General features: G+C 46.0%; 1 protein-coding gene across 1 annotated transcript; it reads left to right on the top strand.

Annotated features, from left to right (window-relative positions):
* Nucleotides 1-10,539, top strand: LOC112551531 (complement receptor type 2-like; the record flags this gene model as incomplete). The annotated part of the gene is made up of 7 exons (XM_025212954.1): nt 1-40; nt 300-467; nt 2,677-3,063; nt 3,500-3,526; nt 4,330-4,396; nt 6,996-7,121; nt 9,352-10,539. Coding segments are annotated over 6 exons (774 nt in total), but the record flags the coding sequence as incomplete, so codon positions are not given.
* Between the last annotated feature and the right edge of the window lie 1,787 nt (nt 10,540-12,326).

Raw genomic sequence — 12,326 nt, 5'->3', positions numbered from 1 at the left:
CTCGCCGCGCTGCTGCCCGCCCTGCTGCTGCCGCCGCTGGGTGAGTGCGGCCCCTCATGGGTCTCGGCCCTTCCGGCCCCGCCCCCGTGTTGGTCTCCGCCGTAACGCGTTTCGTACAGACTCCTTGGCCGCGCCCGAGCAATGCTAGTCGGAGCCCTTGCGAATACGTTGGAGGAGGAGTGCATTTTACATGTGTCTCGTTGATCACGGGGTGGGGGGAGAAAACCCCGTTCCCTGCGGCTCCAGGGGAGCTTTCCACAACTCTGTCAGAGCTTTCTCTTTGATCCCTTTTCTTCCAGTGTCCGCGTGTCCGCGCATCGTCATTAAAAACGGGAAAGCAACACGCGCCAGCGGTCACTACAGCAAGTACTACGCTACGTGCGACGAGGGGTACCGGCTGAACGGGCCTTATGTTCTCATCTGCGATGAACACGACAAGTGGTCGACAATACCCACCTGCGACTTGAGTAAGTTGGAGCCGCCACTTCATTTCTTGTCTGATCTTTTTTTTTTTTTAATTTTTAATGAGCTTACGTGGGTTTTTTTTTAAGCCGTGCGTGCGCTGAAGACGGGTACGTAGCTAAGGTACGTGGTGCCTAGCAGGCGCGGCTGGTGAACTGTGAGACAGGCAGAGCCTCACGCCGGGAACAGCCCTGCGCGCTGGGGGCGAGGAATCCCTGTGCTGTCCTCGGCTTGTGAGAGGGAAGCGGGATGGGAGCTCGAGCCTGCACCTGCCCTGGGTACAGTTCTGTGGGGCACGGGTCCCTCTGTGCCCCCTGGGAGCGCGCATAGCAGCGAGGAACTCCCCCAGATGAGCTACCTGCAGCTCCAAGGTAGGGGAGCTCCAATTCGCCCACCCCACCCTTCAGCACCAGCTGGGGAGTCCCAAGAATGAGCTCCCTGTGCTGCCCTTCTCCCATCCTATTCTGAAAACAGCCAGCGTGGCAGGGAGCCTGGCTCTTGCTATGGGAACCCGGCTGCAGACTCCCAGCCTAGCTGGATTCTCCTCTTCCCCTGGAGCCAACTTCTGTTTGGTCCGGAGTAACGCGGTACGCCAGAACGCTTTGCAGATACCCTTCTGAGGTGCACTTCCGCCTGCACCCGGCGTGCCATTAGAACAGGGGCGGGCAAAATCCGGACCACAGGCACCCACCAACTAATTGTACTCTGCGTAGCCCGCACGTCTCACTCCCACCCTTGTGGACGGAAGGGCCCGACCCGGGCAGAACACAGCTGCTGGGCTGGGCTGCTGCTGCTGCCATTGCTGCAGCAGTCGGGGTACCTCCTCAGTTTCCTGGGCATCCCACTCAGTCTGGGCACCTGGCAGGGGAGTGGGGGGAGCGTGGGGCTGCAGCTGGCAGCAGCATGGAGCCTGCACCCAGGGGGTTAGTGGGAGCGCACACCTTGGGTAGATAGCGTGCGCGTGGAAGGGTGTGCGCCCCCCCCCGCAGACCCACGCCTACGGTGTACAGCCACTGTGGATGGTGGCAGCAAGCGCTTGGGAGGTCCGTGGCCTGAACGGGCACTGCCACGTGGCAGTGCGCAGCTCCAGCCAGCAATGTGCATGGTGGCAAGGAGCTTCCTGGGTGCTACTTTCTCTGCTGACTGATTAATGTGAAGCTGGAGATCAGGTTATTGTTGGAGGGGTCTCCCTGGTCAAAAGGTGGGTCTTAGAGAATTGGGTCCACATCTGTGTTTTTCCAGCATCGATCAGTAGCGTTAATTTTTCTTTTTTTTCTGCAAGTCCTTGGCTGTTTCCATTAGTAGTGGGCATGATTCAGTGTCCTATCACCTCTCCAAAAACACTCCTGAGCAGCATGGATCTGCTCTGCAGGTTACAGCTGTTTGAGCTTTGGCATGGGTGATGGGATGAAGCTCAGATGCAGTGGGTGCTCCTGCCTCTGCAAAGTAGCTCGTAGCTGTGGTTTTGCTGCTTCTGGGTGTCCAGGAAAGAAGTGAGTTGTCTTCATTCTTTAAATTTCAGTCCCAGTCCATCCAAAAGGCTTAGAGCAGCTCCCCTGTAGGTGGCATGTATTTGTTCACCAGTAACGGGAATTCTTTCAACTCCATTTACCTTTACTCGCATTCCTAGGGTGGATGTGCCTTAGGCACTTGAGCCTGGAGGCTTCTTGCCATGTTATTACCCTACTGCATGAAGCAGGGTGGGAACAGCATACTGGGGAGTCTGTATAAGGACAAGACATCTGAAATGGTAGAGGTAACTTCTCAGTCTGTGTGTGTGTTTCAGCCGGGGGTAGCTGCAAAGTGATGCCTTGATCATCTGCCTGCCAAGTTCAGGGTCATAGGTGGACAGAGATTGTAGGAGCACTTGATCAAGTGCCGAGTGAGTCCTGGATACTTCTGTGATGCTGTAACACTTGGTGAAGGGGTGTGTGGACCTCCAGATATCTCCTTTGAAGATGTTGGCACAGAGACATGCTCATGGCATGCAAAGTTGTTGTTTTCTGGGATTCATAGACGTTAGGGGCTGGAAGGGACCTTGGAGATCATCGGCCCAGCCCCCCTGCTCCAGGCAGGAAGACAAATGGGGTCAAGTGAGGTGGGGTTGTTTCATACAAGCTTGTGAGACTATAAATTCAGGTAAGATTGGCCAGTTTCATGTTACTCGTGTTTTAGACAAAAAGTAATTTTTTGTTTGGCTTTTTCTTTTTTCAGTTACAACCCCGGCTCCGCCAACCACGACTCCGTTGACCACCACTCCATTGACCACCACTCCGTTGACCACCACTCCATTGACCACCACTCCGTTGACCACCACTCCGTTGACCACGACTCCGTTGACCACCACTCCGTTGACCACGACTCCCTTAACCACCACTCCGTTGACCACAACCTCAGTTACTGAACCTTTACCTACTCCAGATAATCAGACAGAACTGTACATTCCTAATGGAAGAATAATCGCTGGGCCAAAACCACCTTACCTTATTGGAGATAACGTTACAATTCAGTGTTATCCGGGCTTCACAATGTATGGGGAACCTAGGATTCAGTATATCGGTGGAAATCAATGGGAGCCTGGAATTCCATCTTGTCGGTTAAGTAAGTAAAAACAAGCAATTGTCAACACACAGAAAATTGCAAATGACTCCCTTTGCGTGGTATTGTAATACTATCTGCGGGTCAGCTTTTCCCTTGGGTGAGGGCGGGAGGAAGACGTATTCCTGGTTTTGAGAAGTCATCCATGCAAGTTGCGCAAGGCATTTTGAGATCTGAAAGACAGCTTTTGCAATATTTCTAGAAAGAAAGAAGTAATTTAAGCTTACTGATTCCTTTGTTACCATAAAAGCCATGTGGAAATGGGCTCGCTACAAGACACAAGTATGTGAAGGCGTTTCGTGTGTCTTAAAAGACACTTAACTTAAATCCATAAGAAGCATTTATAAGTTAATGAAGTCAAGATAAATCGATATTCCCTGTAATTAATTGGTATGCCTGCAGTTTTTATGATAATTAACTCACTTCATTTTTTTTGTAGATGTATTTGCCATCATCATCATTAGTGGTGAGTATTTTTTTTAACTGTACAGGAGATGCAGTGAAGCTTGTTTTATTTCTTATCTGTTTATGCAGGATCATAGTTTGTTTTTTGCTTAATCTTGCATGCCTGTAAGAGTGACGTAGGAATTTTGCCTTTGAAATACCTGTGCGCTCTGCAAAGTGTGTGTATATTCCTGAAAAAGAAAATAGAACTGGTTAGCTGTGCTTAGCAGTGTGTCAGTGTCAATATGGTGTCTGCGTTTTGCAGGGGAAAGAAGGGGAATAAAGAGGTGAAAGAAGCTTAAACCATAAGGCAGTTTTTCACTTTTCCACAGTATTGTGCTGAGTTCTACAAAGAATGAGAATTATGCATTACTTTTTGTCAAGAGATGGAAGTTGTGTTCTTGTGGAATGAGAACTGTGCAACAACCACGATACCTTGTCAGTGAAGATGCCTTTCCCATCTTCGAATATGGTTGATTCTTATATTTTTCCCTTTTTCCCAATGAGTTTCCACTTCTTCGTATTTTGGGGTTCTGAAATAAAAGATCACTCGTGGACTTCCATTTCTTCCCACCTCAGTTTCTCTAACTTTCTCAGACCACAGGGTGGATGATTTGAGTATTGTGGAGCAATAAAGGAAGTTTTGTTTAAAGCAGGTTTTAGAAATCATTCAGTTGCGAGTTAGAGCTGTACAAGTCTGTGATTAAATGCCTACAGGCCTTTTCAGGAAAGTCTCAAAGGCCCTTCCCAAACGATGCAGTCTGGGAATGGTCTGGCCTGTAAGTTAGACCCTTGACATCAGACTGTGTCTTGTTTTTCTTCAAGGAACTCTCATCGGTGCGGTGTCACTGGCATCCTTTCGGGCCTATAAGAAGTATTTTCCGCATGAAGTGTGAGTAAACGTTGATCATGTCCTTCTCGTGTCTCTGCTCTGGTGTGAACATGTGCTCCCAAGTTTTTCCAGCCTCTGGTTTTAAACAATTAGAGATTGATGAATTTTAATGAAGGCAAAAACCTGTCATCCCTTTCAGCTCCCTTCTGGTGTTTTTCTCTGTTAATTTTGTCTGTAGCTTTCTCTAGTCAGCAAGGCAGTTTGTGTTAGTGCTGGACAGCTGCTTTTTTTCTCTGTCTTGCAGTGTTGTTCTCCTTGCAGAAGAGACTGTCCAGTTAAAGATTACTTGATAGGATCTTAACGTGGCTCTTGAGCTGTTCAAAAGATTTTGGCATGTTGTTCTTTATAGCACTTAGATTTGTATGAATTATTCTTTCTGAAGAAAGCAGCACCCAATCGTAGGTTGAATCTGTTTGAATATCCTTGCACACTTTCTGTCTTAAGTTTGTCAAAGGTAATATATATTTATATGAAAACAAAATTATTTCATTTGCTGCTAGTGCAGTTGAACCTTTTATTGCCATCCCCACATCTTCTCTGTTGGGGAACCTGGTAGTTAACTTAGACTTTCTTGGAGTTCCTTGGAGATTGCAATTACAGTGCATTAATGAATCTGTAGACGCACCCAGATTGTACTAATTATTATTTCTGAAAAAGGAAGCACCTGTTCTAAGGTTGTGTCTATTAGGATGTTCTTTCACACTTGCTGTCTTAAGCTTGCCAAAGGTAGTATATGAAAGTTAAATTATTTCTTTTTCTTCTGGAGCATCTGCATTGGACCTTTTGTACCATTCCCACTGTTTCTCTATTGGGGAACCTGAGCGTAATCTCAGGCTTCCCTGGAGACTGCAAAGAACCAGATAAGATTCCTTGTTGGGAATATCCTCCAGATTTTAGCTAATGGTTTCCTGATTAAAAAAACCAAAACCAAACCACTTAATCAAGCAGCGTGTTTGCCAATAGATGCTGGTAACTGCAACAAAAACTTAATTGTGAATATTCCATCTATGGACTACCAGAATTATCAAGGTAGTTAGAACACAGGATTATTTTATAATCTCTCTAATTTCTAGATTTCTACCACTTATACCTACTGTGTCTGTGTATGCAAACTGCCACAATGCTGGGGATAGATTTAAAATTTACAATAGGTATTTAGATATGTTTATGCAGAAGTGCTAAAAAGCTGGGCAGGGACATACTCGTTGCATGTTTTCTTATATTAGAAGTTGGTCCTTGATGTACACAGGTCAGTCTGAGGTCTCAGAGCCTCTCAAGAGTTACCTGTGGACTTGGGCTTGCGTGGAAGATGGTAGCTGTGATTAGCAATGTTTTAATCTCATGGCCACTGTTGTGTTTTTAAATTATGGCAGGCTAGGTAGACAGTTCAGCCAGGGACTGACTTTTTGGTATAGAAGGTGGTCATTTCAACTCAGATGGCTGAAGGCTTTGTTGTTTAATGTAAATGTTGATTGTCCTTTTGATATGGATGTGCGTAGTGTCTTAGCACTCATATTTTCTGGTTATGCAATATGATTTCATGTGATATAAAATGTGCCGTGGGAAAAATTATCCAAGGCTTTGAGTTAGTCTCAAAGTGAATGTCTAAAGTCTAATTTGTCTTGTTTGTACTCTTCTCTACTGAGGTCCTGACCCTGCAGAGACTTCCACAGTGAGGCTGTGCAGAGACTGTGCAGGGTTGAGGTCTTGTTGAAATTGTTTAATTTTGGGAATTGTACCTTGATCGTGTCTCTAGATAATTTAGTGAGGAGTGCGTTGAAAATGCCTGAGTCATCACTGGATAGATCATCATTCTGCTTAGAGTGCCTTTTACCATATGATTGTTGAATGCATATGCAAAAGGTACAGACTTATTACAGTACATGTTTTTTGTCTGATGGAAAGTACAGTAATAACTTCTTGTTTATAATGAGACATGCATTGTATTAGGCACAAGTGTTTTGCCTATTATTTGTCCCTTCATCAATAGATATTCTGTACTTTTCCAAAGAAGTAGATTCTAAAATTGTGTGGTATTCTTGGCATAACTGACAGGTTCAAAATTTGGAAGCCTGAGTGGGCAGAAATAGGCCAATTGGTATATTTGGGTGCTGCAGTGGAGTTAATCTGCCCTTAAAGGCACTGAGCAGTGTTGTATGGACTTCAGTGAGAGCTGAGTGTTTGGCTGTCCTTTTGAAAATTGCATCGCTTGTATTTAGGGCCTCGTCATTTGAATATTTGGCAAATGATTTTGAAAGAAGAAAGTGAACAAGAGAATAATGACATTGATATTGCATTAGTTGGTCATGGTTACTCTAACCAGCTAGTTAGGATGCCTGAACATTGGCCTGTTTGTAAACTCCTGGGAACCCTCAAAGAGTCTTTTGTTAAACTTGTATGAGAAGAAACCCTGATGTTATTAGATCATAAGAAGGTTTTTATTGTTATCGTCACTTTTTAATTACAAATTACATTTAGGTCCGCTCCCTTTTTGCCAAGAGCTGTGCCAGAAAGGATTGGTCTGTATATTGCAGCTTCCATAAGAGAGCATTGAAGTGTAGTTTGGGTTTGATCATGGCACTGAAGTCCTTATTTCTAGGGTACCAGCCACAGATGATGGAGCAGAAGCCAGTAAAAATTGGCCGCTTAAAATGTTCTCTGGCCTAAGACGTTCTGTGCTGTGATGCTGCTACAGAAGACTACATGGAATCGCTTGTCAAAACATGTAAGTTACAGGTTTCAATTTGATAAGAACTGGCATTGTTGTAAGTATATAATGAAAGCCTGGGCTGATACTGCTCCGCTTCATTTTGCAGCCGAAAAAGTCTTCCACAGCTGTGTCCAAATGAGTGAGAGGCAGGGGAACTGGCCTTTTACGGGGATGGGGGGAGCGTGGGAGGAAAATCTCTCCTTCATGGAAGAAGTGAATCAGAGTGGCTGGTCAGTGAGAGGACGCACACCTTAGTGACATGCAAGTGAGTTGGGTAGGGTGGAATCCTGCAAGTTCTGGAGTCTGGTTTGGCAGCTGTTCTGTTATATATCATCTTAGTTTGGTTTGGTGATCCTGTTTCTGTGAGTTAATTTGTCTTTCGCTTTAAGCCACCCTAAGCCCTTTTTCAGGGGTGGCACATATATCTCATCAATAAAATCTTGGCTGCAAACTTCAAGTTCTAAAGCAAGCTTGGTTAATGCTGTTAGTTATGACCTCTGGGGAAAATGTGGCAAGGTGGATGCATCTAGCATGTGCTAAAACAGCATGGACTGATACAGGGGGTTTATCGTGTGCTTGTTAATTTGCTTGAAGGATGATTCTATATTCAAATCACTTGATCTGCCCTGAAGTGCTAACATTGAAGTACTAAATCAAAATGGTGAAGATCACAATATTTTGGTTATCCTAATTCGGCCCTACAGGTACTGCTGGCCTATAGTTTCTGTAAACTTGAGCTGGGTTGAAAGTAGTGTGTGTGAAGTGGGTGTAAGAGTAGGTTGAACTAAGTCCTGTGTTTTCAGAAAAATTTCCTCAGGGACTGCAAAAAAACCGCCAAAACCAAGTAAGTTACCCTGGATGTTTTGAGACATTTTAGTGCAGGTAAGTGATGCTACAGATAAATGATTCCAGAGTTATAGCAGCAGAAGCACCCCCTTGCATACACCCATTTAGTCAGCGGTGGTTGTTTTATGTCAAACCTGCAGGTCACAGGACCACATCATTTGCCAAAGCATCACTAGCTGCTGCTATTCTACTGGTAGTTATGACTCACAAAATTATGGTTAAAGCTTTATTTCTAGTTCTGGTGGAACATAATTGTCCTGGCTTTGCTCTTAAGATGGCCCATTTCAGTTGCCTGGCCTTTTGCTTTGGGGAGAATATAATCACCCTATTAACACAACAGAATGAACAAACCATACCCAGAACACTCCAATGTAGTTTCATTCCTGAAATTGCCATTCAGCTGGAAAATGTAATGAATGTACATCTACTTTCATTCTCTTCATATAGGCCTCAATTAAGACGGTAAAATAAATGACACTTGCCCAGCAGTAGGATTTCAGTGTGTATATGCTGTGTTTGTTACAGCAGTTAAAACTACTAATCTATTTTTTCTGATAGCACAACTGTACTATAGTACAAACTTTCTACTACAATTCCCAAGGATTTTTATACCAAAAAAGGTGATGTAGAAATGTGCCATGAAAGAATTGCTTTATAGTTTGAAAGGGCATCTTCTGTTATGCTCAATGCAGTCTCTGCTCTTTCCCATCTTTTTTGCAGCATGTTGCTATGTGAGGATCTTATTGTGCTTCACCTGTAACCTGTTCAGGTATATACTACTTTAGTTCACAAAAGATGTGCAAAGTGGACTGATCTTTTAAAGGAGCATGATAGAGATCTCCAACTCTCAAGAATCCAGTGTATTCTAGGAAACTTGTAGCATTTCACGATGGTTTCGAAGTGGTAAAGAAATGTTACATTATTCACCATAGTCAGTCTACTGTGAATAATGCATCATCTCCACCTAGTGGCAAGAGTTAGCAGGAAGTAATATTTGGTTTTGTAATGAATCTGGATCAGGGGTGTCACTATCTGCATCCATCGCAAGGGGCTTTTGGGCAGGGCCTGGTACTAAATTCTGGCACCGAGACCCCCATGGAGGACGCGTGTCTGTGGCAGAGGGGTGAACGACAGCTGCGTTGACCCTGCTGTTCCATAATGCTACTGGTCCAGCTGCCAGAAGTGAGTTTGGATCCAGGCTATGAAGAACCTTGTGGTCCTGATCTGGCTGAGGCAGGGGGAAGAAGAGGCAAGGGAGTTTGACACCCCTGATCTAAATGTTTTGGTGCAATTCTTCTGAATTGCATGTCTTGAGAGAACGTGCTTGCCAAAGAAATTAAATGGTATTCAGGAGTGTAAGTGTGAGATAACAAAGTAGGTGTTTGTGCTTGTCTTGCAGTGCTTTCAGAACAGGAAGAGGCAAACTGCACCTGGCGAGCGAGAGGAAGAAGCCTGTTTGCAGCAGTTAGATCATCAACAGAAAAGGACATGTCTTTGAGGCAGAGGCCAATACCACCTAGTACAATTTTTTTTTTTTTAAATAATAGCTCAAAGCAGGTTACACTGTTTGCAAGCTTACAAGATTGAACAGCCACTTGTTTGCTTGCTAACAGTCAGGAAGGGAGGCACTTCTGCATATGTATGTGTTCTCTCTTTCTCTCTCTCAGGTCCCTGCACCTCCCTGAAATTCAAGAGTTTGAGCTACCCCTTTTAGATGATGCATTTTGAATACCTTAAGCATTTTGAATACCTTCTCTCCAAGGGGAATAGTACTACTGAATGTGCTTATTACACAGCATATTGAAAAGGTACTTACAACTAACTTAAGTTCAGAGAACACGAAGGTGCTCATTTGTAAACACCTGCATCTTTATGTGGCAAGGTGCCGGTAATACGTTTTCTGATACCATTCTGAAGCCACTGCGATGAACACACAGGAGTTGTTGGGGGTGGAAAAGTGAAGTTTCCAATTTTTATTGCTTTTTCCCCCGACATCATAACCAGTTTCTAATGGTGCTAGAAAAACTCTGAGACACTGAACACCAAGAGAAATCAGTCAGCCTTTGTACCCATCAGAGGTTCCTCCTGTAGCGAACAGCCATGTATTCGTGAGGAAGACCATGCCGTACCGGTAGATGGTGCTTCTGGACAGTGCTTGTATGTGACAGAATTTGAAGAGGCATGGTGGGTTTGAAGGAACAAGCCTAATTTAAAATTCATTTTCAGTGATTTAGAAAGATTGGCCTTATTTTAATAGGGTCCGTTTGAAATGGGCAGTATTTAAAATCCCATGATTAAATGTGATGTACATGAAGATATTTTTGAAAGAAGATAGCTTTTATATAAGAATACTGCTGACAAAAATAGTGTCATAATGTTCTACCCACAAATGTATGTAGCGGTGGGTTGTGGAGGAGAAGTCGGCATAATACAAGTTAATTAAATATGTATGTTTTCAGGAATTTGTCAGACTGATCCATAAAAAACTTCAATGTGAATTAAATTCTATTGGGAGCAGCTGTGAGAGTGCATGGGCAAAGTAAAAACAAGCAGCTGATTCCTTCCTTCCTCTCCTCCCTTCCACCTCCCCTTTTTATGGTAGATATGTAGCAGCTAAAGCAATGGCCTTGTTTGTCAGACTTGAGAAGAGAAGAATGTTCCACTGCTGTATCACCCTCTCGCCCTACCTTGTCATTTACTCTTAATGATGCCTTAACTTAAGTTTGGCATCTTACTTACTAGCCAGTACCTACCTGAAAGAGGCTCTCCTGGAACAGGGTAGCCACGTTTCTTACCCCATGACAAGATGCCAGAGCCACAAACTCTAGGGCACATGTTCTCAATAGCATGCTCCTTGGTTTCTTGGGTTATTTTTGTTCTTTTTTCATCTAGACCCCACAGCTGTAGTTAGCACAATGGCAATCTTTGTCTGCCCTGCTTTGGGTGCATGCAGCAGCAGGAGCTGCCCTGGGGACATCCGTGCTCCCTCCATGAGTGACAGCTCCATCCCATGCCTCACTTCACCCTATCGGGGCAGCACCTGCCTCAGCTCCACTTTCTCCTTCACTGTGGGGGCTGTGACCTGCACCCCCTATGCGCCTTTCCGCCCTCCTCCCCTTCTACTGCAACAAACCTATCAGCTGCAAGCAGCTCTTCAAGCTGCTGGGCTGTGCTCCTTGCCACCTACGTGTTGCGCTGCGGCTGCACTTGCACACGGGCCATTTATCTGCCACATCAGGCCGATTTCCAATGCACTCATTTTTTTTTATAGTGCTGCGGATCTGATATCGGACCAAAGTATCAGCACACCTCTAGTTGTTTTCCCTTTCAAAGTTGCAAGGGCCTTTGTGCATTGGGAGCCCATGGGGGTGGATTTCTGCAATGCCCATGTTGTAGACCACGGTTTCTCAACCCATGGTACACGTACCACGGGGTACATGCAACACAGGCAGGAGATACGCGGGTGCTGTGTTTCGGTCTGCCTGCTCCGGCCAGAAGTTCCAGCTGCCGGCCCTGCGGCGGTGTCCGGTGGGCTGGGGCTGTGTCTGTGCTGGGGGATAGGGTGGGAGTGGAAAAAGTGGGACTCGGCACAGCTGTGAAACTGGAAGTGCCATGGTAGGACTTCTGGGTTCACTTTTGCCACGTCGATTGGCAGGGTAAGGTAAGGTACTGAAGGTTGACAACCACTGTTGTAGACCTCTGCGATTAAAGCTCCCATGTGACCAAAAAACTGTTTAAATGCTGCTGAAGGTAGCAGGAAGGCTGGGATGCCTGTTGTACAGCAAACCAGCTCAGTTCTCATCCAAAAGAGCACAGCCGTGCAGTATGTGGTGCCACACACCGCGCATTCAGGTGTTTCCCTTGCAGCTGCCTTGCAGTGTGGGATGGGGGTTTCTGAGCCTGCGAGATCAAACAAAGCAGGGAGGCGTCCAAAAGTGCAGCCTGGCCTGCTGCGTCATACGCTGGCTGCCGGCCAGGTTCCAAGCTGCAGGAGACCTGTGGCTGCAGTTGTCCCTGGCCGCGTTGCTGCCTCCAGCCTCTGCTACCCCTCCTGGGGTAGCCTGGCCTGGGCGGTGCTCGGGGACAGGCATCAGTGGCACAAAGTGAATCACAGGGAACCGCTGTGGCCGCGCGGGAGCTAATCCGTGTTAGTTATAATGAGGATCTGGCCCACCGCTGCCCTTTCAGGGTCTCGCCCATCCAGGACCGCGTCTGCACCGGCGCACGTGGCGCCGCTGGCCGACCCTGCCCCCTCCGCTGCGCCGGCCAATGGGAGCGCGCGAGCCTCGCCCACCAAGCGAAACGCCGGGAGGGAGCGAGGCTTTTTATCCCTTCCCAGCTCCCCTCCTCCTTGTCTCGCGCCTGCGCCCTGCC

Source organism: Alligator sinensis, unplaced genomic scaffold (genome assembly GCF_000455745.1).
Source record: "Alligator sinensis unplaced genomic scaffold, ASM45574v1 scaffold1499_1, whole genome shotgun sequence".
NCBI lineage: Eukaryota > Metazoa > Chordata > Crocodylia > Alligatoridae > Alligator > Alligator sinensis.
Note: the sequence above shows the minus strand (reverse complement) of the source record. Positions and strands in the feature narration are given on the sequence as shown.